Source organism: Phoenix dactylifera, chromosome 2 (assembly GCF_009389715.1).
Source record: "Phoenix dactylifera cultivar Barhee BC4 chromosome 2, palm_55x_up_171113_PBpolish2nd_filt_p, whole genome shotgun sequence".
Classification (NCBI taxonomy): Eukaryota; Viridiplantae; Streptophyta; class Magnoliopsida; order Arecales; family Arecaceae; genus Phoenix; species Phoenix dactylifera.
This window is the reverse complement of record NC_052393.1, coordinates 7,758,394-7,782,992: the sequence shown is the minus strand read 5'-3', so window position 1 is coordinate 7,782,992 and position 24,599 is coordinate 7,758,394. Positions and strand designations below refer to the sequence as shown.

Sequence of the window (24,599 nt, the reverse complement as noted above, 5' to 3'; positions counted from 1 at the left end):
GTCACTATTATTAATCACCTGGAAGAACAGGAACACGAACAAGAATATGAAAGAGAAGGACCCTGTGATAATGAAAAGAGGCTTAGAATGGTTGCTGGAGGAACAGCAGACCTTCTAGAGCTTCATAGGCAAGAGAAAAAGACATGCAAAGAATAGGAGAAATAACCCTTATAAGTCACCCATCATCGCCTCAATACATACACACTCGCATGTAGACAGAAGAGGAGGAGGAGGTGCTCAGAGGAATTCTTGAATCAATAGGACTGAAAGATACCCCCCTCAAGGATTCTTGAAGCAACAGGTCTGAAAAATTCGCCCTCCTCTTCCCTATATAACAATGGTTGCAGACTCGTTGCCTGCAGAACAGCAGACCTTGTGCAGTTGCCTATTTCTTCTAAACAAGAAAACATGCAAAGAAGAGGAGAAATGAACCTTACTCGCCTCAATACATGCATGCTCACACACACACATGGAGGAGGAGGAGAAGGCTCAGAGGAATTATTGAATAAATAGGACTGAAAAATCCCCCCTCTTCTTCCCCATCTAACAATGATTGCAAGACTGGCTGGCTGCCGAGCCATCTTATCCATGAAATGCCGTACGGGCCGGTACGTACCGGTCCGGTCCTAGACCGATACCGGTTTTTTATCCGAACCGGCAGGTTCGCATTGGTACGATTTTTTTTTTTAGAACCACAGCGCCGCGCGCTGTGGTTTTTGAAACCACCACGTACCGGCCGGTACGGTACCGGTACCAGCCGGTACGTACCGGCCGGTCCGGTACCGGTACCATCCGGTACGTACCGGCCGGTCCGGTACCGGTACCATCCGGTACGTACCGGTCCGGCCACCGGTACGCCGACCGGTACCGGTACGGCGGACCTTGATCTTACCTATTGTTAGAGAAGAAGACATGCAAAAAAGAGGAGAAATGACCCTCATAAGTCACCAATTGTCACCTTATTAAACACACTCTCAGACACAAATACGCACAATGATTGCAGAGTTGTTGCCTGCAGAATAGCAGGCCTTCCAGAGCTATCATACCTATTGCAGAGAAGAAGCCATGCAAAGAAGAGGGAAAATGACACTTGTAAGTCACCGAACATCAACTTAATACACACCACTTTCATACACACATATGTAGTGATTGCTAGATTGGTTGTGTTGCTGGAAATTGGACCCGGGGGCAATCTTCGGTCGAGTAAGAGGGAGCTGCAGGTCACCACGGCGGGGCGGCGACCAGTCGGCGGGCGGCGTCCTCCGTCTGGGGTGGCCGGAGAGAGGGAGCTGGGGGTCCTCACGGCGGGGCGGCGATCCGTCGGCGAGCGGCGTCCTCCGTTTGGTGTGCCTGCAAACAAGCCGGGGGCAATCTTCGGTCGAGGGAGAGGGAGCTGCGGGTCACCACGGCGGGGCGGCGACCAGTCGGCGGGCGGCGTCCTCCGTCTGGGGTGGCTGGAGAGAGGGAGCAGGAGGTCCTCACAGCGGGGCAGCGATCCGTCAGCGGGCGGCGTCCTCCGTCAGGGTGCCTGCAGACAAACCGGTGGCCGGGTTTTCCGGCGCCGGCCCTCCGACGCTCAAGTCAGGGAGGGGGCAGATAGTGTAAGGAGGAGATGAACAGTGCTTGTAAGGCACGGAATTTTCCAACCCCCTCCTGAGAAGCCAAGGCTCCCTTTTATAGGTGGGGGTCGGTTTACCTGTGATGTAACAGGGCGAGGCCATAGTACGGCTCGGCATGTGGCTCAGGTCGGCGCACGGTCAGGCGAATCATTGTGCTGATGTCGGCGGTGAGGGCGTCGTACGACCCGAACCAGTACGCTACCAGGCGAATCATTGCATTGGTGTCGGAGGTATGGCCGAGATCAGAGACTTATCATGGTTGACTAGACTCTGCTGGGCTAACTTGCCGTGGAGAGCCGAGGATCCGTAGATGTCAGGAGCCATGCGCATTAATTGTGGAGTAAGCCGGAGATCCGCATTAATTGTCAAGTAAGCCGGAGATCCGCATTAATGGTGGAGTAAGCCGGAGATCCGCATTAATGGTGGAGTAAGCCGGAGATCCACATTAATTGTAGAGTGAACCGGAGGGTTACAGCGGCCATGCGCAATAAATGCTGAAGCAGTGGCAGGGTATGGTCCTCAGTTGGACCTCGGAGGAGTACGGCCGTAGTAGGTGGCTGACAAGGGTAGACCTTGAGCATCAAGATTTTCCTAGGTCGGATGTCTTGAGGTCGGGCGTTCCGAGGTCGGCTGTTCAGGGTCGGCGATTGTGCGGCTTCTTGGGGGCATTCGTGTCACTTGGGGGAAAAATCTTATTCCCCCAACACTACCCCCCGACTTTCGAGTTCGAGCGGCTTGCGGGCTCGGACGTGGGAAGTAAAGTCTGTCATTAGAGTTAGGGGGCGAATCTCGTCCGTGCCCTCGTGTTTCTCGGAGTTGTGTTTCACATGGCGGAGTAGGTTGCTTCCATTCCTCGTCGTCCTCCGGAGTCATTTTTGACTTGTAAGGGGGCTCGGGCTTCTCACGGACCCGACGACACCCACCGAAGTTGAGAGGATCTGGGGAGGCTTTATTGATCTACAGTTCTTTTCGAGGTCGAGGGAGCTTGAGACCCTCTGGTCGGACCCCGGGACGCCCCAACCTTAGTTGAGGAGTCTTATGTCAGGTCGGCGGGCCTGTGGGCGCTCTACCGAAGTAGGGTGCGCGCTAGTTCAATGGCAGAGCTCTGCATCAGAAAGTATTGTCCGCTTCGGGGATCGGGGATCGTCGACCGCTCCCGGGGGTCCACTTTGTGGCGCCCCGGGTGGAACCACCCTTTCCACCCCTCACGGCTTCGTCCCGAGGTCGAGGGAGTTTGGAACTCAGCGGTCAACCCTCGAGGCATCCCGACCTTAGTCGAGGGATCGTTCGTCAGATCGGTGGGTCTGGGCACGCTCTACCGACCTGCGACGCTTCCCGAGGTCGAGGGAGTCTGGTTCTCTACGGTCGACACTCGGGGCATCCCGACCTTAGTCGAGGAATCGTTTGTCAGGGGATCGGGGATCGTCGACCGCTCCCGGGGGTCCACTTTGTGGCGCCCCGGGTGGAACCACCCTTTCCACCCCTCACGGCTTCGTCCCGAGGTCGAGGGAGTTTGGGACTCTACGGTCGACCCTCGGGGCATCCCGACCTTAGTCGAGGGAATCTTGCGCCAGTCGACGTTTCGTCGTCCTGCGATACTTCTCGAGGTCGAGGGAGTTTGGGACTCTACGGTCGAGCCTCGAGGCATCCCGATTTTGGCCGGGGAATCTGAGGATCACAGACGACCCAACATTAGAAGAGAATTACAGTCATCAAAATGAGAGAATTATTTGCAAAAAGAAAGCTGAGTCCATTGTCCTGATTGTCTTGAACCCCTAGGGGTTTCATTGGTGGTACATTCGTAGATTCTCGGAGTTCCAGCTTCGCGGGATCGGAGTCCCCTCCAGAGACTTCAATTTGTATGCCCCTGGTCGTTGTACCCGGGCGATTTGATACGGCCCTTCCCAATTCGGGGCGAGCTTTCCTCGCTCGGTCGGTTGAGAAGCCTCGGCTCTCCTGAGGACGAGGTCCCCTACTTTGAAGAGCTTGGGCTTGACTCTGGAGTTGTAGTATCGGGCCGTTCGCTGTTGGTATCTTGCCATGCGGACCCGAGCGACCTCTCGTGTCTCTTCGACGAGGTCCAAGTTGCTCCTGAGCTGGGAGGAATTGGTGTCGGGGTCATAATGCTCCACCTTTGGAGAAGGCAGGCCGATCTCCAATGGGATGACGGCCTCAGTGCCGTATGCTAGGTTGAAGGGGGTCTCTCCCGTGGGCAGTCGGAACGTGGTCCGGTACGCCCAAAGGACATTGTACAAGTCCTCGACCCACTGTCCTTTGGACCGATCAAGCCTAGCCTTGAGTCCCTGCAAAATAGTGCGGTTAGTTACCTCAGTTTCTCCGTTTGTCTGGGGATGAGCAACCGAGGTGAAGCGGTGATCAATGCCGAGCTCGGAGCAAAATTTCCTGAAATGAACATTGTCAAATTGTCGACCATTGTCGGATATAAGGATACGGGGTAGTCCGAATCTGCAGATTATGGACTTCCACACGAAGTCCCGCATCTTTTGCTCGGTGATCCGGGCGACAGGTTCGGCCTCGACCCATTTGGTGAAGTAGTCGATGGAGACGACCAGGAACTTTCTTTGTCCGGAGGCTTGGGGAAAGGGCCCCAGGATGTCGATCCCCCATTGGGCAAATGGCCAGGGGGCGATGATAGAAGTCAGCAGGGCCGAAGGTCGGCACTGGATATTGGCGTTTCGCTGGCACCGATCGCATTTCCAGACGAAATCCGTCGCATCCTTCTGGAGTGTGGGCCAGTAATATCCTTGCCGCAGGATCTTGTGGGCCAGTGCCCGACTCCCCATGTGATTTCCGCAGATCCCTTCATGGACCTCTCGGAGGGCATAGTCCGCCTCGGAGGGGCGGAGGCATCTGAGAAGGGGAGAAGTGAATGATCGACGATAAAGTCTATTCTCGTACAGGACATACCGGGGGGCTTGGCGCTTGATTCGGCGAGCCTCCGTCTCGTCATGAGGTAGGGTCCCGTCTTGGAGGTAGCAGACGAGCCCATCGATCCAGCTTGGCTCGGAGTCGATGCACATGGTGGGCTCGGGTTCCTCCGTGCTGGGGATCTGAAGATATTCGAGCGTTGTTCCCTTGGGAAGCTCGCTCATGCGGGAGGTTGCCAATTTGGACAGCTGGTCTGCCCTGAAGTTTTCCGCCCTGGGAATGTACTGAATATTGAAAGAATTCAGGGCAGACGTAAGTTCCCGCACCTTTTGGAGATACTTTTGCATGGATGGCACTTTAGCTCCAAAGTCTCCTTGGATCTGGTTCACTACCAGCTGGGAGTCGCTGAAGGCCGTTAGGTCTTCCACTTTCAGTTCTTTCGCCAGCTTGAGCCCGGCGATGAGAGCCTCATACTCGGCCACATTGTTCGAGGCCGGAAATTCGAGGCGCAAGGCTTACTCGGCCACTACTCCGTCTGGACTGGTGAGGATGAGTCCGGCCCCGCTACCCCCCGAGGTTGAAGACCCGTCCGAGTGCAGGACCCATGGCTGCCTCGGGGCTTCCTCCGCGGATACGGGTGGCAACTCGGGGTCGTCCGGCAGAGTACAATCCACGATGAAGTCGGCGAGTATTTGGGCTTTGATAGCCGGCCTGGGCCGATACTCGAGGTCAAATTCCCCGAGCTCAACCACCCATTTGGCGATCCTCCCCGCACGATCCGACCTTTGCAATATTTGCTTCATAGGCTGGTCGGTCAATATAGCTATTGTGTGGGCTTGGAAGTAAGGCCTGAGTCTCCGAGCCGAGATGATGAGAGCGAAGATGGTCTTCTCAAGTTTAGAATATCGGGTCTCAGCATCCCTGAGAACCCGGCTGGTGTAATAGACCGGCTTTTGGAGCTTGTCTTCTTCCCGGACGAGGACTGAGCTCACTGCGGCCGGGGAGACGGCCAAGTATAAATAAAGGACCTCGCCCTTCTGGGGCTTGGTGAGCAGCGGGGGAGAGGCCAGAAGGCTCCGGAGCTCTTCAAAGGCTCGCTGGCATTCTTCTGACCACCGAAAGTCTTTCGGCCGTTTGAGGCTCTTGAAGAAAGGAAGGCAGCGCTCGGCTGATCGAGAGACGAACCTTCCCAAGGCGGCAACTCGCCCTGCGAGCCGCTGCACCTCCTTAACTGTCTTCGGAGGCGACATCTCTTGCAGTGCCCGGATTTTCTCCGGGTTGGCTTCAATTCCGCGCTGGGTCACTATGAAACCCAGGAACTTGCCCGAGGTGACCCCGAACGCACATTTCGCCGGGTTGAGCTTCATTTTGTATCTTCTGAGCTTGGCGAATGTCTCGTCGAGATCGGCTATGTGGTGTTCCGCCGCTCGGCTTTTCACCAGCATGTCGTCCACGTAGACTTCCATATTTCGGCCGATCTGGTCTTTGAAAATTTGGCTGACCAGTCTCTGATAGGTGGTCCCAGCGTTTTTCAGGCCAAAAGGCATCACCTTGTAGCAGTAGGTGCCCTTATCGGTGATGAAGGCCGTCTTCTCCTCGTCTTCTGGCGCCATTCGGATTTGATTGTACCCTGAAAAGGCGTCCATAAAAGTTAGCAGTTGGTGCCCTGAAGTAGAGTCGACGAGCTGGTCGATGCTTGGAAGGGGAAAGCTGTCTTTCGGGCAGGCCTTGTTCAGGTCGGTGTAGTCCACGCACATACGCCATTTTCCGTTGGCCTTCTTTACGAGGACTACGTTGGCGAGCCAGTCCGGGTAGGAGACCTCCCGGATGAAGCCGGCTCCGAGGAGTTTGTCCACCTCCTCGGCCGCAGCACGTTGCCGTTCCGGGGCGGAGCCCCTTTTCTTCTGCTTTACAGGCCTGCTGGTTGGCCTCACCTGGAGTCGGTGAACCATGACCTCAGGGTCAATTCCCGGCACGTCCGCAGACGACCAGGCGAAGACGTCAGCATTGTCCCGCAGAAAGCTGACGAGGCGATCCCTCTCGCGGGCGCCGAGGCCGGAGCCGACCTGCACGGTTAGCTCGAAAAAATTTTCTTTTAGTGGAACTTGAACAAGAAGCTCACCGGGCTCTACTTGCTTCTTCCAGAGGGTGTCCCTCGCATCGAGGGTTTCTATGGGCAATGAAGGGCCCGTTGGCTGAATTGTCGCCTCGGTCGGTTGCTTTACTCCGTGGGCTGCCGTGTAGCATTGCTTGGCGACCAGCTGGTCTCCTCGGACCTCGCCTACTCCTTGGCCGGTGGGGAACCGCATGAGCAGATGGTAGGTTGAAACTACGGCTCGAAGGGCATTCAGCCCTGGCCGCCCAAGGATGGCGTTGTAGACCGAGGGCAGTCGGACCACCAGGAAGTCCGTCCTCACAGTGCTCTCCCGGGGGGCGAGGCCAACTGTGACAAGGAAGCTGGTCTCACCTTCGACCGGGACCGAATCTCCGGTGAACCCGACCAGTGGGGCGTTGATCCTCCGGAGATGTCCTTCTGTCAACCCCATTTTTTGGTAGGCATGATAATACAAAATGTTGGCTGAGCTCCCATTGTCAACTAGGACACGCTTTACATCAAACTTATTTACAATCATTGAGATGACCACAGCGTCATCGTGAGGGGTCTCGACCCCTTCTAAGTCCTCGTCCGAGAACGAGATGACTTCATCAGTGCGTGGGCGTTTCGGGGGTGCTCCCGGGGCGGCTGCTCCTGCTGAGGCCCTTCCAATCATGTTGATGGTGCCGGCAATGGGCCTGTTGTCGTCCGGATTTTCGGTTGGTACAACATCCTCCGCCGGCCTCCTTTCCTCGCGCCGGTTTCTCACGAACCGGTTGAGTACTCCTCGACGGATGAGTGCTTCTATCTCGTCCCGGAGCTGGAGGCAGTCCTCCGTGTCGTGCCCACGGTCTCGGTGGAAGCGACAGTACTTCCTGGGATTACGGGGAATTCCCGTGTGTCGCATAGGAGGCGGGGGTCGGAAGAAGTCCCGACCCTCGATTTCCATTAGGATCTCGGCCCGGGGAGCATTGATGGGTGTGTAGTTATCGTACCTCCCTGGGTGCGTTCGAGGCCGTAGCGGGGACCTCGATCGGGGAGGTGTCCTCTACTGAGGTCGCCCCTGCTGACGGGGCGGGCTCCTCAGTCGGGGGAGATTCTTCTCATGGCGGGGGGATCGGCTCCTCTGTTGGCCGCACTCCTCGCGGCGCTTCTTCTGCTTCTTCGAGGCGGGCTCAATTGCTCCCCGCCTAGAGGCGACTGCCTCCTCGGCCTTGGCATATTTCCGGGCCCGGGCCAACATCTCAGTGAAGTCGGCCGGGAAGCTCTTCTCGATGGAGAAGAGGAATCGGTAGGAGCGAACCCCAGTCTTCAGAGCCGACATGGCTATCGACTGGTCGAGCTCGCGGACCTCCCATGTGGCGGCGGTGAAGCGGTCCAGGTATTCCTTGAGGGACTCCCCCTCTTTCTGTTTGATGTCGAGGAGGGAGTCTGACGTCCGTCGCTGGCGCCGACTGGCAGCAAAGTTAGTGGCAAACTGCCTGCCGAGTTGCTCAAAAGAGGACACCGTGTTCGGCTTCAGTCCAGAAAACCAAAGCCGAGCGGTCCCTCGGAGGGTTGCTGGGAAGGCCTTGCAAAGTATGGCCTCCGAGGACCCTTGTAGGGCCATGAGGGCCCGATAGCTCTCCAAGTGGTCGAGAGGGTCGGTGATTCCGCTGTAGGGCTCCATCTGAGGCATTTTAAACCTCGCAGGAACCGGCTCATCCTCGATCCGGCTGGAGAAGGGGGACTTGGCAGTGAACTCAAAGTTTCCCTCTTGCCTCGCCTTCTTGCTGTGGAGTGCCGCGATCTGGCGCTCCAGATGCTCAACTTTTCGGTCGAGCTCCCCTGCCTGCGGAATTGTTGCCGTGGTTTGCACCGGCTCACGGCGGTCCGGAGCTGACTCAGCCTCAGAAGGCTGGAGTATTCTGTCGAGATCTCCCCCCGGCAGCTCTCTCTGGGGGGAAGTCCGCTCCTCGTTATTGGCTCTAGAGGAGCCATGTAAATTCTGGCCGGAGAGAACCGGGCCGTTGGGAGGAAATTCCGGCGGGAACTGGGCCCGCGGGGGAAGCGTTGGTAAAGCTTCCTCGCGTCGCAGGCCCTGAACGGCGGCGGCCAGAGCCTGGACTTCCTGTACTAAGGCGTTGAACTGTTCCGGCTGGACCTGAGGAATTGGGTCAGCCGGAGTTGGAGAATTCTGGACGGAGCGCCCAGGACTTTGCGGGGGACGCCGGGAGACGTTGGAGGCTCCCTTACTTCTCAACCTCATGACTGCTACTCGGTCCCTTCCTCTAGCGCCAACTGTTGCTGGAAATTGGACCCGGGGGCAATCTTCGGTCGAGTGAGAGGGAGCTGCGGGTCACCACGGCGGGGCGGCGACCAGTCGGCGGGCGGCGTCCTCCGTCTGGGGTGGCCGGAGAGAGGGAGCTGGGGGTCCTCACGGCGGGGCGGCGATCCGTCAGCGGGCGGCGTTCTCCATCTGGGTGCCTGCAGACAAACCGGTGGCCGGGTTTTCCGGTGCCAGCCCTCTGACGCTCAAGTCAGGGAGGGGGCAGATAGTGTAAGGAGGAGATGAACAGTGCTTGTAAGGCACGGAATTTTCCAACCCCCTCCTGAGAAGCCAAGGCTCCCTTTTATAGGTGGGGGTCGGTTTACCTGTGATGTAACAGGGCGAGGCCATAGTACGACTCGGCATGTGGCTCAGGTCGGCGCACGGTCAGGCGAATCATTGTGCTGATGTCGGCGGTGAGGGCGTCGTACGACCCGAACCAGTACGCTACCAGGCGAATCATTGCATTGGTGTCGGAGGTATGGCCGAGATCAGAGACTTATCATGGTTGACTAGACTCTGCTGGGCTAACTTGCCGTGGAGAGCCGAGGATCCGTAGATGTCAGGAGCCATGCGCATTAATTGTGGAGTAAGCCGGAGATCCGCATTAATTGTCAAGTAAGCCGGAGATCCGCATTAATGGTGGAGTAAGCCGGAGATCCGCATTAATGGTGGAGTAAGCCGGAGATCCACATTAATTGTAGAGTGAACCGGAGGGTTACAGCGGCCATGCGCAATAAATGCTGAAGCAGTGGCAGGGTATGGTCCTCAGTTGGACCTCGGAGGAGTACGGCCGTAGTAGGTGGCTGACAAGGGTAGACCTTGAGCATCAAGATTTTTCTAGGTCGGATGTCTTGAGGTCGGGCGTTCCGAGGTCGGACGCCGACTTCGGCTGTTCAGGGTCGGCGATTGTGCGGCTTCTTGGGGGCATTCGTGTCACTTGGGGGAAAAATCTTATTCCCCCAACAGGTTGCATGCAGAACAGCAGGCCTTCCAGAGCTGCCTTACCTATTGCTAGAGAAAATGACATGCAAAGAAGAGGAGAAATGACATAGGTCACCGATCATCACCTCAATACACGCGCACCCTCAAACATACATGTATACAGGAAGAAGAAGACAGAGGAGGAGCGGCTTGTTTACCAACATCCAAGATCTGATAAGTGGAAGAACTTGGTTGTTCACAGAGATCCAAGAACCGGCTTTTCTGAGAAGTGGGTGGTCTTTTATATAGTATTGCATTAAATAAGTGGGTTCATCAGCACATTGAAATATTACCCAAATTTACCCCAAGAAGGGTTGCAACCAATTAAGAATTAACAACACTTTTTAGATCAAGATCAGGACAGCTCAGTGAGGCATGCATGGTTTAATTTAGTGCACCACTCTTTAAATTGATGTCCAGAACTATGTGTTTACAGTTTTCAATAGATTTGAAAGTGAAATCTTCTCTCCAAAATTGCCACTGTATCCATGCAAGCATGCTAAATGGTGACAAGAATCACACATTTAAAGAATAATGTCAAGTGATTGGCTTATTATTAAGCTGGGCTAGTAGTTTGCCTCTATATTTTCTTAGGATATCATGGAAGTTTGAACACCACTTGCACATCTCATTTATTTATTTTAAGTTGATGGCTTACATCATTTTACTCTTACAACAAAGACTAATTTTGATCCATATCATTGATACTTAGAGCTATGCTTAAATACATACTCGATCTCACTACCGTGAATGAGACTTCTATTTATGTCATTAAAATTAAAAAGATTAAGAAAACTCACAAGTCTAGGAAAAGTAAATAACCATTGCCCACATCCTCCCTCAGTACCATACCATATTTATGCAGAATGTTATCTTCAAAAATTTGCCATAAACAATATTTCTTTGGGTTATAAGGAATATAACAGAGGGAGTAAGATAAAGTCCCAATGGAGAAGGATAGTACCAAATCTCGCAAGCTAAACCAGCCAACCCATTCCCATATCACATGTCTCTTTACTTCTCTTGTTTGTTCAGTATTTTCACACTAACCTTTAATATTATAATGCAAGCAGACACACATCTAGTAATTCCAACCAATTGATCGCAGGAACCAAATTTGTTCTCACCTGGCACATGATAATGTTACCATCATTAGAAGATGAAGCCAAACACAGATCCACTCCTATGATTATCAAAGGCATGTAACAAAGCAGTAGAAATTTCTGATACCTGCTAGACTATTCACACAATAAAATCATACGATAATAAGCAACAAATGTTAGATAATCTACAGCAAAATGTCCAAATCCTTGGGCAGCATTCAGAGAACAAAAACAAAACAAAAAAGAAAAAGAGCATCATCAGGTTAGGAACAAATAGCATAATCCTTTTGAGCAATAATTATTCTTGAGTACTGTACTAATGAAAAAGATGAAATACAAGACATGTCATAGGCACAAGGTAGATATACATAATTAAAACTATTCTAGATTCTCCTACAGCACCACAATTATTTCAGACAAGCTTAAAAGAACCTTTTATCACCATTAGTTCCACTGCCCAATACATTTGCTGTCACCACCATCCATATGATCTTTTTTTAACCACAATTATTTTTATAGGAAGATCCCCTGCAAAAAAAATTAGTTTCATAAATAGCCACATTAGCAATTGAACATGAAAAATCAGACAATAAATGCCTATGTTAATAAGCTGCCCATGGACATATAGCACTCAAATATACCAAGAAAAATGCTAGTAAGAATGGTCCTATTCTTTCGCACACAGAGTATGAATTGAAGTGATACCTCAAATTTTGCAACAAATAGGACAAAATTTTCTCTTTATGCAGTAATAAGCAATCACGTCACATCAACTTAACAAAAAATGTATAATACAATGTAGCTTACCCATGTGACAGCATACACCATAAGAAATGCTTATGGATTGTATTCTCTAATTTAACCATGGCCAACAAGCTTCAGCAATTAGTTTTATTAATAAAAATAATTGTCGTCACCATTTTTTATGATCGATTCATCACAATATTTTTCTCCTTTCCAGGTTAATCTAGTCAAAAGCAATTTAACTCCCTCTACAATCAAACACAAAGTATATACACATGCATATGTATATATTTTTACTACCTTAAACATTCAATTAAAGCAAGGCAACATCTTGTGAGTTTTTCATGACCCAGTTAGGAACTGCAAGTAGTAAGTTGATGAAATCTTTGAATACAAGATATCTATCATATTTGAATATTGTGTGGAAACTCATATATCTAAAAATGTTTTGCATTGGTAAACATGCAGACTGTAGACAAAGAGGGGAAAGAGAACGATAAAAGGAATAAAGAAACTACAAAGGAACTCACCTCCACAGGCATTTTTGATCCAAAGGATTAAGACTAGGATGGCTTTCAAAGGATGTGATTTACAAGATGAAAATCAAAGAACAAAATATTAAGATGTGTCTTAAAATTAGAACTTCCTCAAATTAGATGCTTAAGTCCACCATTCTGATTGTGATCTTGAGAATTTATTTTTGTTAAAAAAAGTATTAGAAAATTCAAGGGAAGTGGGTAACCTTACTCGCGAAATTTCTTTGCAGCTCCCGTGGCTCCTTCAATGGTGCAAAGAAACAAACTCCAATTGGTATGGCAACATAAAATTTTCTTTAGAGGAATGGAGGATAGCATTAAAGAGTTTCCACGTTTTGTCATAACGTTGGTTAAAGGGATATAAAGAAGATCAGAACCCTTATTTCCTTGAATGCTATTATAAACCCTAACGCCAAGCGTATAATATCTCGTTCTCGGCAAAAAGAATAGTTAATTAGATGCCTACGTCCACCATTCTGACTGTGATCTTGAGAATTTATTTTTTTAAAAAAAGTATTAAAAAGTTCAAGGGAAGTGGGACCTTACCGCGATATTTCTTTGCAGCTCCCGGGGCTCCACGAATTAAAATTTTCCTTCGAGGAATGGAGGATAGCATTAAAGAGATTCCATGTTTTGTCATAACGTTGGTTTAAGGTTTAAGGGATATAGAGAAGATCAGAACCCTTATTTCCTCGAATGCTATAAACACTAACGCCAAGTATATAATATCAAGTTCTCAGCAAACAGAATAGTAAATCGAAAGAGAATTTGGGATCTTGAAACCCTAGTTTGCCATGAATTCTTCAGGGGCGAGACCGATCATAGTAAAGAAATTAAGAAAACATCGAAAAACAAAATCTTGAAAAAAAAAGAAATCAGGAAAGCAGAGAAGAGAAAGAGGAACAGGAGGCTCAGATTAACCAATCTCTGCTACTAGATCAAAACGGCCACAAACGATTGCCTTCACAAGAACAATTTCACAAGGGAAGATCATCCAAGATTGCCTCGCCGCTTAGAATGTAGCCATTTTCCCACTCGACAATGTAGCAGAACCCTCGTCCAAGAATCATCACGGTCTCCCCATATAAAACCAAATAACAAGAAGAAGAACAAAATTTAGAGAAAAGAAAGAAAAGAAGAAAGAGAGAAGGAAGCACAATTTCACGGCCATTACCCACCAAGAAAAAGAAGAAGACCAGCAATCAACCGAGGACCGAGGGTTCGAAGGCTCAGAGGTGATTCTTGATCCGATGAGACGGTAAGATCGTTCCTTCTCTTCTTCTTCTCCTTCTTCCCCGATAACCCGCCTACCCAGCAATGGCTGCAGGCCGGTTGTCTGCGGAACAGCAGACCTTCCAGAGCTGCCTCGCCTATCGGCAGAGAAGAAGAATACGAGCAAGCAAAGAAGAGGAGAAGAAGAAGAAGAACCTTTAACAAGTCACCCATCATCACCGCCTCGATTTTATACAAACACAGACGAAGAAGAAGAAGAAGAAGAAGAAAGGAACGAGCGGGACAAGAAGAGTTGAACAGAAAGACTTCTCTCTATAAGGAGGAGAACGCGAGGAGACGCAGGGAGACTGAAGGCGGAGGCTTCTCTTCTCTCAATGTCGCTATCATAAATCTTGGAGTCGTGTCATCTTAAAGGCCTAAGTAGCTTGCTTACGTCTTACGCAACACGGTAACATATGAGGTGGAGCATTAATTACTTAAAAGTGGGTCCAAATCCGAGTATGACTCAACTTGGTCCCCCACCGGTAAAATCAGATCAGGTATGCCACATGGCCGAGGACCGTGAACCGACACATGAATGGTTTGCTTTAATGCACGACTCTTGAAGCAGGAGGCCCAACGGACGTTCCCAGTTTAGAATTATTTCACGCGCGCCCGCAGACATATTTATATTAGTGTAAATCACAAACATCTCTCTTAAATTAGAGATAAAGCACACCTACATCCAATAATTTAAAAAATTTATACTTATCTTTTAAAAATTTAATTTTATCTAACTCTTTAATTTATATTTATTGCTTAACAGAACGTTAATCAAATTATTAATCTTAAATAACCTAAATATCACATCAATTTTTTTTAAAAAAATAATTAAAGTAATTTTAAGTAACATAACAATCGTCTAAGGATATTAGAAAATATGTATATTCTTCTCTCTATCAAAGAGCAATTTCGGCACCACTAAGGTGATAGCTTAGTGGGAGCATGGAGTGGTTCCGAGTTCGAAACGCACGAGCCCAAGTATGACGTACTCACACGTGGTATTCGTGCCTCCAGAGGGATAATCGAGCCGGGCCCACGGGTGGGGAAGGTATGAGTAAAACAGGTTGGGGTGTCCAACATACGGTCATTTCTGCCCGCATTGAACATTCTACTGGCGGAGTGAGGGCTCAGTGGAGGCTGCTACGCGGGGGTGGGCTTGTCCCTTCCTCCCCCCATCCCCCTTTTTTTTAGCAAAAAAAAAAGAGCAATTTCGACCTTGTATTAAATTGATGGTTTACAATTTTTTAGTCTTAAATAAAAATATTAGTTCTATCTTTCATCATTTATATACATAAAAACAGTCCATTTATGACATGAACTCTTCCCCAATTTGGAAATAATTCCATAAAATCCTAATAATAAAATCTTAGTAATGATTTGCAGGTTGAACAATCGATGGAGAAACAAATCCAGAAAAAATTGGGGAAGAGTTCATGTCATATATTGGAAAATAGGTTCAACGAACTATTTTTTTCCTTTAATTGTCAAATAAAAACTTTTTTTCTTTTTCATTAAAATTAAATATTTATGAAATCTTCCAAGTCTATCAACAATAAACAGTCATTGCTCGTATTCTCCTCTAACACCATATTATGTAGTTGGTGGAATATTATTTCCAAAAATTGTACTATGTTAATTTTCTTTGGTTTCTAAACTTATCCAACATCAACGTAGTTCTCGGGTTTCCTTAGACCCCCAGGGTTATTTGGAAGTTTGCCGGGCTACATCAAATTATGTGAACTTTTGTTATCTGATGTAATGTATACGCCTAATGAGAGGTGGTGCAATTGATGGCTGACATGGAATTCCACACGCCAAGAGGCTGCAGTGCAAAAATAAGTTCAAGGTCTCGAAAAGAAAAAAATATTTGTTTTAAAGAAACACGTTACCTACAGATATGATTAGATTGTCCATATCACCAATGATCCAGCGAAATAGATTCAAATACATGTTTTTTATCCATCAATCCTGAGAAAGCTTCCTTCTCTTTTCATTGGGAGGCGTCGTCGTCCCCTGTGGAGCGGAGTGTTTTTATCCAGGACTCGGAAGATGTGAACATCCATGGCTAGATCTTTATGGGCCCTAGTGAGCTCAAAGATGCAGACATCTCCTTCTTCCAAGCCATTATCTTGAGCAAACTTTTGCCATTGTCCGCAGAATTGTGAGAATTCGTCGTAAACTTTATAATTCACGTTCCATGTTTCCTTTCCATTTGGAAGGCTACAAACAATGGTTTGTTGTTCATGGCCAAGATGCTTAGCTGCAAAGTGCTTCGGAATATACTGCACAAAAGATCAAAAATCTACATTTGTAGGAGTGCTACAAGGATCTACGTATATACATCTTGCAGGAAATGCTAATATAAATTGAGAAAAAGGTACAATGAGTATATATTTTGGTGCCATTAATGCTTGTCATGGTTAGTCTTGGGAAGCAAGCTATCTGAAAATGTAATCCCAACAAACTGTGGCCTAGAAGCATCGTCCTATTTCATTTTCAACATCTAATGTATTATTTGATAACTTCATACAAGATGACACCAATTTCTTTCTGTTTTTTTTTTCAGAAGCCAACTTGCCTCCGATGGAAAACTTGCTGATTGTACTAAACCATAACTTTGTAGTGCGATATCTAGGATATGAAAAGCCCGAAGCAGCAGTGATGTTAAGATCTTTTTCATCACAGACAATTAGACATGATATGATTGCTTAAGATTTCTGAATGTATCATATATCTTATGACATGTCAACCTACAAACTACGTATCTATAGGGTTATTATCTTTTCCCCTTTCCAATTTGAGAGATCCATCAACTCATTTCGTCATGAATATAGATAAGCTACATCAAAGATGATCTGGATTGAAGGCTCCAGCTAGAGCAAATCCAGAAACAAGAATATGTAATTGATTTGGTGAATATCTGCAGGACAGGACTCTTCATATTAGAATTAGTGTGGTTTTCACCGCAATTAGCGTGTGAACTATCTTATTTGAATACATACAAAAGTGAAAAGTATCAAGACTAATTTAATAAGTCATATAAAAAGATTTAACAAAACTAATAGTGTTTTGTCTTTCTAATCTGCAGCAGACTAATACACGACTTCCAACCATCATGCTGCTGACAGAAGTACTTCAGAGTTAAATATTTTGAGAGTTGAAGTGTCTAAGTGCCCAAAAATCATTTGCAAGCAATATGTACATGTAACACTACCCATTGTCCTTCAACGGCCTATAGAAATTTATAGCATACACGAAAGTCCTGATAAAGTTTATGTTTCTCTATTTGAGGGAACTTTATGAAACTCTGAATCATCAAGAATACTAGCAGGCAAGTACTTCTTGTGCAGACTTAATGCCTTCAGGATCCCAGAAGGAAGATGCAGCAGGCCGAGAGGAAAATCATCAGGCTTTTGGAGGAAGGGAAAATACTAGCAAGGAAGCACTTGTTGTGGAGACTTTAAATGCCTTCAGGAGCACTGAAGGAATATGCAGCAGGTCTAGAGGAGAGTTATGAAGGTTCTTGGATGAAGGAAAAATGGCTAGTATGTGGGGAGATTGAATTTTTTTTTGTTTACTATAAGTTCTTCTCTCTGTCCAGGATGCAGTCGCTTAATGTTCCATTATGTTGAACGAGGCCAAAGATATGACAACAAATTCAACTACCTCCACAAAAACTGAGCAAAAGTCAAGTCCCTCTAGTATTTCAGAAAATTTTCTGTTTAGGTGAATATGTTACCAGATTCCTGATCCAGGCATGCAATTCTCAACAGCAAAGGCACATCAATGCCGATCATGGTGGCTGGATTATATCCAATAGGCTCTTAATTCTCTGAGGGTAGGTCTCTAAGTTTAGCACAGAGGCCCGAAACATAGGTTTAGGTTTTGACACTATAAAGTTTAATAAGAAAGCACTGGAGTGAATCAGTCTCATTACAGGAACTAAATATACACATCTATAAAGTGTACACCAAAATTGCTTCTTGATATAAAGGATGCATTGTATTAACTATCTATAGAAGTGGCTTTTTAAAAAATTTGTAGCTGGGAAAAATAAAAGATGAAGACCAGCTCAACGACATAATTTATTGAACTTACCATGCGAAACCTATCACTAACAGCATCACGCAGCATAGCTTTTTTGAAGAAAGGGTTGGTTGGTTGAATTGCATCAGCTTTCTGCCATGCTTGAGCTTTTTTTTCCTTAGTCACCAGTCTCATTGCTGAAGTGAGTTGTAATTCTTGCTCAATACAATGGTTCATGACTTTTTTGCACCTGATGGTTTGTTCTGAATTTTGAATCAAAATGAGAATAAGATTAGTAAAACTTATTGTTATACAAGCAATCAAAAGAAGAAAAACTTTTGGACAGGATAACTAGAACTCCTTATCGCAGTATTCTTGATGTATGGTAAATGTGATTGATAATAAAAATGTTTCACATATAATCATATGTATAATTTGCAAAATGCCGCATTAAAATTATTGAAAAACAGAAATACTCGTAAACAAGGTAAAATTGCATAAGCAGAAGACCAGAATACAACAGCAGCAACAACAATAACAATAATTCCAAGTGTGATAAGAAACTTTTTGGGAGACCCATTCCTCAATGATACTATGAGGAAAAAATGTTTTTTATTAGAAGAAAACAAGAACTTCACCTTTTGCACACACTGAATTGGAGGAGAGTTTTTCACCTTTATTTCTTATCTTGGAATGAGCTGATTTGATGCTTAGAGTGTTGTCGGCAATCTTCACATTGACTTGCAGGGACTTGCGAGTTGCCAGTAGATGTGGCACTGGCTGCTTATCATCCTGCAGTCTTTTTGAAGAACAAAAATCGTATCCTTCAAGAGGGAAGGTCTCAGGGAAAATTTTCAAGGAATACTCCATATTTGCTCTCCCAAATTGATACAATTCACAAGCTTTATGTTGTGGATCGTTAACAAGATAAGACGCTACTTTCTCAGTCACCAGTCTCCTTCTTGAAGTCACTGGTAATTCCTGCTCAACAGAATGCTTTACAACTTTTACAAACCTGACATTTTGTTCTGAATTTCAAAATAAAATGAAAATGGAATTAGTAAAGCTTATAAGACCTGAACATGCAGGATAACTAGATCTAATTATCACAATATTTTAAGACAGTTTGCAAATGCAATTTGTACTAAAACATTGCTCATATGATAATATGAAAAATTTACAAAATGTAGCATTAGAATCTTTAGAAACAGATGTAAAGCATATGTAAAATCATATAAGTACAATTCTAGAGAATGAAAAAGAAAAGATAAAACCCAAGTGTTAGAATTTTGTTGTGATATCCACTCCTCAAAGACAATTAAAATTTTTTTTCTGTCAGAGAAAAAGACAAGAAACTTCACCATGTTCATTCATTGAATTACTGGAGAGACTGTCATCTCTGGTTTTTCTCTTCAAAATAGTTGATTTGACACTCATAATGTTGTCAGCAATATGTTCGTTGACTTGAGGAAACTTTTCAGTAGCCAAAAGATATGGAACTGGTTTTCTATCATTTAACAATGCTTTTGAAGAACAACGAGCACAAGCTTTAGGAGGCAAGGACTCTCGCAAAATTTTCAAGGAGGACTTTGCAATATCTTTCTCTTATTGGCATGATTCATTAACTTTATCCTTGGGATCTTTAACAAAATAACAAGCTTCTTTCTCACAACCAGTTTGATCAAAAATCAGGACATTAAAGCATGAATCCCCATTGTATTTAAAAACCAGATGATCATCTTCTTTAATGGAGTGAGCATCAACAAATTGCTCCCATCCATTTTTAAGGATCATATCCTCTGCATCCTTCAACAATCTGACACGCCATAGATTGCCACTAGGACCCCTCAGTAGAATATTTTGAGACAATTCTTCTTTGAAATTCTTCACAAATTTCTTTGGGATAATCTACAGAACACGTAGCATCAACAGTTAAAAAGAGGATATGAACCTCCAATGGTATAGATCAAGAACTAGGACAGAAATATTGATATAAAAAGAAAAAACAGCAAATTTGAATGGTATAAAAAGAAGGAAGTTTTCCGCATGATTGTCCAATAAACAAATTGATGCATGCTATGCAAATGAATAATAGTGCACCAGTAATTCAGCCCCATTTCTCTGAATATTACAGCCACAAAAAGGAATTTGCATTTCCTAGGCAATTACATCTACTGAAATAAGTTGGCAACTCGAACAACATAACAGAAAGACCATTATTTTACCGCTTCATGGATCATGAATCAATAGCATAAAGCTACACTGAATTATGCACCTAGTAAATTGAAAAAACATTATTTTTCTCTGTTTTTGAGGAAAAGTTGGCTGACCACCATGTGTCACCATGTTTCATTGCACATAAGGTCAGGAAAACAAAAGAAGGCTGCCAACAAATTATCGTTAAAAAGAATGAGCATTTCTTTTTTGAGGGCTAAATCATCATACAATTTAGAATACAGTTTAGACTTTGAAGCCCTATGATCATGAAAATCCCTTAAATCCAAGTCTCTGTTAGACTTAAATCAATATATATATGCATGTGTTTGTACTAAGCTTTAGCAAAAGGGGAGTCAAGCAGAATATATACGAAGGTTATGACCCACCTTGAGATGATAAACCATGAACATAACTTACTTTAGACAAATACAGTTTGAGATCTTACAGGTCGTTCAACTTTGTTTCAAGATTATCTCAGTACACACTCATTTATACAAAATCATCCCAAGGGCTATTAAAGTTTCAGACAAGCTCTAGGAAAGCTTAAAACAGGATGATGTGTCTACAGTTAATGGAAAACTTGTATGCTCTTTAAGAGCCAAAGAGTAAAGATGCTGCATGAAGAGAGATTTTTCTCCTACCATCTGTTGAGAGAAATCACTATCCATAGTTTTTAGAAAATGGATCCTTGTTGCATCAAGATGATCCGAAAAAGAATGCTCCTCCTGATTCATGCCGCGGCTGCAACTCTGTGTCATTCTAGAGAACCCACAAACAAGTTATTTGAATAAAAAAGTTAAGAAGGAACATAGTATAAACTAGTGTCTTCAGAATACAACATCAACTCCTAATCAACACTTGTATGTTCGATACCATTAGCGATAGTTCTCTTGGTTTACAATGGCCAAGATATTCACATACCTCGGCAAAAATATTCAACAACCCACAAATTTTAGTTCGCAAAAGAAAGGAAATGCTGAAAGTACCCGGCCATGGTTTGTACAAGCTGAAGCACAGAAGGATATTGCAAATATATTCTTGATGCCAAAAGCAGAGCTGAGCGAAAGAACATATGCTAGTAATCCGAGCTGACTTGGAAACCATGCATACAAAAATGTTACTGAGAGGAAACCAAGAATGCTTATACATTCACCTCAATCCTTTATTTCTTAAGGACAGAAACACCCACCCTGTTTTAAAGAAACAAGGTGCTTAAAAAAGCAGCAAACCTCTAACCATAGAGGGATGACAGATAGTAGTCACAGAAAAATATAAAACAGGTGAAGTTAAGGCCCAGAAGCAGACACTTCAACAGGTTAAAATCCAAAATGCTCATGGCAAAGAGTATAGGGCAGTATCAAAACTCATTGTCACAGGTGAAGCTCAATAATAGTTTGATGATACGACGTAGGACATCTTTTAAGTATTCCGTAGCAAATGCCTATCAATATGTTAGAAGAAGAAAACAAGAAGTAACTTGATTACTAGTATATAATAGCAAGCAGAAGTATATACATGACAGACTTCTTTCAAATATTTTGTAGCAAGATACATGTCACTGAAAATTTCATGCCCATTTTCTTTTTTCTTCTGGCTTCCTTTGTTCCTCACATGAGATAGAGATAGAGAGATGATTTTTCTCTGGAGGGTCGGACCGTGACTTATGGTGATTGATGGGACTTTCGAATTCAGAACAGCTCCAGCTTTGTTGGCCTTGTTATCAGTGGTGGGGAGGGCAGCAGGAAATTTGAAATGGCATTTTGAATGAACCGACTAGTGATTGTGAGTTGTTTGTCCAGGCTTGTTGCTTAACCGGTTTGCCAGGCCACCAGAACTGGCCTAGAAGTTGGTTTGGAAACAGAAGCATTTCTCCTATTTGAAATGGATGGAAACTTAGGCCTTTATTTGCCTAATCCAGTTTTTGAATGCAAATATATTGCTGGCTGCTATAGTCATTATAAATTTAAATAATAAAAGATAACAGTGAAATTACACTATTAGCTGAACTATTTTCTAGATTATTTTATTATTTTTATAAATATTAATTGGATGAATAGTAAACAGGTCGAGCAACAGTCATACGTTCACGACATTAGCCATTAGAAGAATTTAGCAACTAAACAATGGCTGTTATTTGAATATCTATCATACTAGAGAATCAATATTACTGCTTATAGGAGACCATTATATAGGATGCTACACTGCTTGACCGAGAATCCAATCCACATTATGGAACAATTGGGCCAACTCATTCCAATTTTAGTTACAACCAACTGTAATGGTAATTTGGTATTCAATCAAACCACAACAGGTAGAAATTGAATATTTGGTTGTACGTTCCCATGTGTCTCAGCTAAAAGTTATAATCCTAAAGAAAGATAACTGATGATATACATGCATCACATATTCAAGAAGTATTAGCATTCAACTCTTCCTACAACCAATGCATCAAACCTAAAAGAATGAAGAAGCTGTTTTTTTTAAAATCTTTCTTACTGTTTGAATATCTGAACAAGCAGTGTGTTATCCTCCATGGACACAAGCTCAAAGATGCACTTATCGCCTCTCTCCAATCTATGATCAGCACAAAATTCTTGCCATCCTTCTGCCAAGTGAACCCCCCTTTTGCCTTTGTTGCAAACTCTTACATGCCATGACCGCCCTTCCACATCCTTGAGAATCACTTGATGCTTTGTTGCTATGTCATTGGATGCTCTGAAAGAGGCTGGAATACTCTGCGATCATTCCATAGTCATGGAAAATGTCATCACAGAAAGAACACACTTTCATGTAGGGATCTTGGTTTAACTTGAAGAGGATTGAGCAGTCCAAATAATAAAACAGCTCCAATCACGACCTATCCATTAGAAAGAAGGGACAAGGCATACAAAACACTCACCATATAAGGCTTAGTAAGGTTAAAATCTTTTACAATGACCTCAAACGATTTCTCCTCATTGAGCCTGTTGCAAGAACTGCATAACAAATTCAGAAAGACAGCATCAAACTCTCTTGTAAAACCGAACCTACCAAAAAAAAAAAACTAAAATAGTAAAAAGGGGCAAGTTCAAATCTTCCTTACTCTTTAAGTATCCGAACAAGCATTATGTTGTCCTTCTCGTTGGATGCAAGCTCAAAGATGCACTTGTCGCCTTCTCCCAATCTATTGCCAACACAAAAGTCACGCCATCCTTTAGCCAAGAAAGCACCTTTTTTGCCTCTCTTGCAAATGCTTACATGCCATGATCGCCCTTCCCCATCTTTCAGAATCACTTCATCCTTTGTCATTATGTCACTGGATTCTTTGAATGAGGCTGGAATACTCTGCACCCACAACATAATTGCGGCAAATGTTATTTCAGAAGAAATGCCCTTCCTGTATGGAGGTTTTGGCTAATTTACAGTGGATGGAATAGTCCAAATAACCAAATGACTTCATTTTTACAACCTATTCATTGGAATGGAAAGAACAGGTCATATTAAACACTCACCATGTAATTCCTATTAAGGTTGTAATCTGATATGATGGCCACAAAAGATTTTCTTCCACTGCAAGAGCTGAACGTTCTTTCAGTTAATGGTCTTCCTTCATCCATCATTCTGATCTGTTTTCTACTACCTTGCGTCATTGGCCCTTGACTTGTATCTGCTTCACATTCATTATAATTTCAAACTCAGGGAAATATTTAACCAGTTCATTTGCACATGATTCAGTGGAATCAGAACTTACCTTCGGAAGCATCCTCGGAGTTGAGATCTTGCCTGATGTCCATACGCGCGACACTCTGCACGCCAACAGGACTATAATCTTTCCGGCATGCACTTGTGTCGAAAACCTGGAAGCTGAAAGTCCTATCATCTTCATATCTGAACACCATGAAGCACCCCAGCTTCAAATCATGGGCTTGTGCAAATTCTGGCCATCCTTCTCGGAAGCACATCTTTTCCTTGCAGCCGTGAATGTTCACACTCCACAACTTGCCAAGGGGACTAATTAGCGTAGCTCTTTTGTCTCTAAGATTGGTGATATACTTAACAAATGCCGGTGGAATGCGCTGCAGAATATATGAAATGGATTAGAATGCAAGATTAGAACAGATTCTATAGAAAATTAATTAAACCTTCTGTTGGATTTCTTCGACTCTATCTTGTGATGAAGAACCCCTGAAACTCAAACGGCAAGGTACTAGTCTTTTTGCTCGAAATAAACGGTGCCCTGTCTTTCGAACTATAAATATAATCTTCACTGTTAGCCTCAAGACAAAAGAACGAATCCAGGGAGGGAGGGAGAGAGAGAGAGATTTCTAGTTGGAAACCAAAAACGGTCGAGCCAAAATATTTTTTCCCTTTCTCGATTATGAGGAGCCCATTCCCACCTAAATCAAGCGTGGGAACAAAAATATAAAACCAATGAACTAATCCACAACAGACCTACTTGATGGAGGTTTCCATTATATGGGAGAAACTTTTTGCTGAGGAGAGGAGAGACACGTACCAGCTTCTTCTCAAAACCAGGCATCAAGACTTTGAAGAACCCAGGCTTTTGGAGTCCGCCGTCTCTCTCCCTAAGCATTTCTGTGCATGAGCCCATCTCTAAATCTACCTATTGTTGTGTGGAGTAGGAGACCATCGGTATTCCTTCTTTATATCGTGCTATCAACTTCTTCTTCTTTTTTTTGGTTCTCTGTTACAAGACTCTTCCAATTCCTGAAAACAAACGGCTAGTTTTTTTCCGTAACAAGCTAGTTTGGAACCCTACGACGAGGACTTCGTTTAGGTGCGTCCTCTCATCTCCTCCACCAT

General features: G+C 45.0%; 2 protein-coding genes and 1 long non-coding RNA gene across 8 annotated transcripts in view; 1 reads left to right on the top strand and 2 right to left on the bottom strand.

The window, feature by feature from the left end:
* The window catches only part of LOC120106648, a 31,783-nt gene extending 17,587 nt beyond the window's left edge, over positions 1-14,196 (bottom strand). Inside the window, exon 1 of the mRNA XM_039119661.1 lies at positions 13,457-14,196. Coding sequence (XP_038975589.1) covers positions 13,457-13,727 — 271 coding nt within the window. The 5' untranslated portion in view covers positions 13,728-14,196. The remainder of the gene's footprint in view (positions 1-13,456) is intronic.
* LOC120106652 lies at positions 888-13,355 on the top strand. The gene is made up of 2 exons (XR_005508747.1): positions 888-1,160; positions 9,881-13,355. It is a non-coding gene; the product is annotated as an uncharacterized LOC120106652 (long non-coding RNA).
* Positions 11,262-24,599, bottom strand: LOC103710783 (putative B3 domain-containing protein REM15). 6 transcript variants are annotated; one of them, XM_039119629.1, is made up of 11 exons: positions 24,292-24,599; positions 23,527-23,851; positions 23,288-23,445; positions 22,879-23,120; positions 22,696-22,771; positions 22,293-22,531; positions 20,438-20,555; positions 18,218-18,560; positions 17,652-17,842; positions 15,443-15,835; positions 11,262-11,526 (listed from the first exon to the last, which is right to left on the bottom strand). In XM_039119629.1, the coding sequence occupies exons 1-10, from the start codon at positions 24,385-24,387 to the stop codon at positions 15,509-15,511; spliced, it is 2,115 nt and encodes a 704-aa protein (XP_038975557.1). In that variant the 5' UTR covers positions 24,388-24,599; the 3' UTR covers positions 11,262-11,526; positions 15,443-15,508. The 6 variants fall into 6 exon arrangements, with proteins under 6 accessions (XP_038975557.1, XP_038975565.1, XP_038975574.1 ...); XM_039119637.1 differs by having other exon boundaries at positions 15,447-15,835; XM_039119646.1 differs by having other exon boundaries at positions 18,254-18,560; positions 24,292-24,581.

What these genes read in the sequence shown, in the direction of transcription:
- LOC103710783 (XM_039119629.1), bottom strand. Translation starts at nt 24,387, where the DNA reads ATGGGCTCATGCACAGAAATGCTTAGGGAGAGAGACGGCGGACTCCAA. An exon ending in ACCTTAATAGGAATTACATG is followed by an intron (nt 23,121 to 23,287) that starts GTGAGTGTTTAA and finishes TTGTGGGTGCAG; the next exon opens with AGTATTCCAGCCTCATTCAA. An exon ending in CAATTCAGTGTGTGCAAAAG is followed by an intron (nt 17,843 to 18,217) that starts GTGAAGTTCTTG and finishes TTCAAAATTCAG; the next exon opens with AACAAACCATCAGGTGCAAA.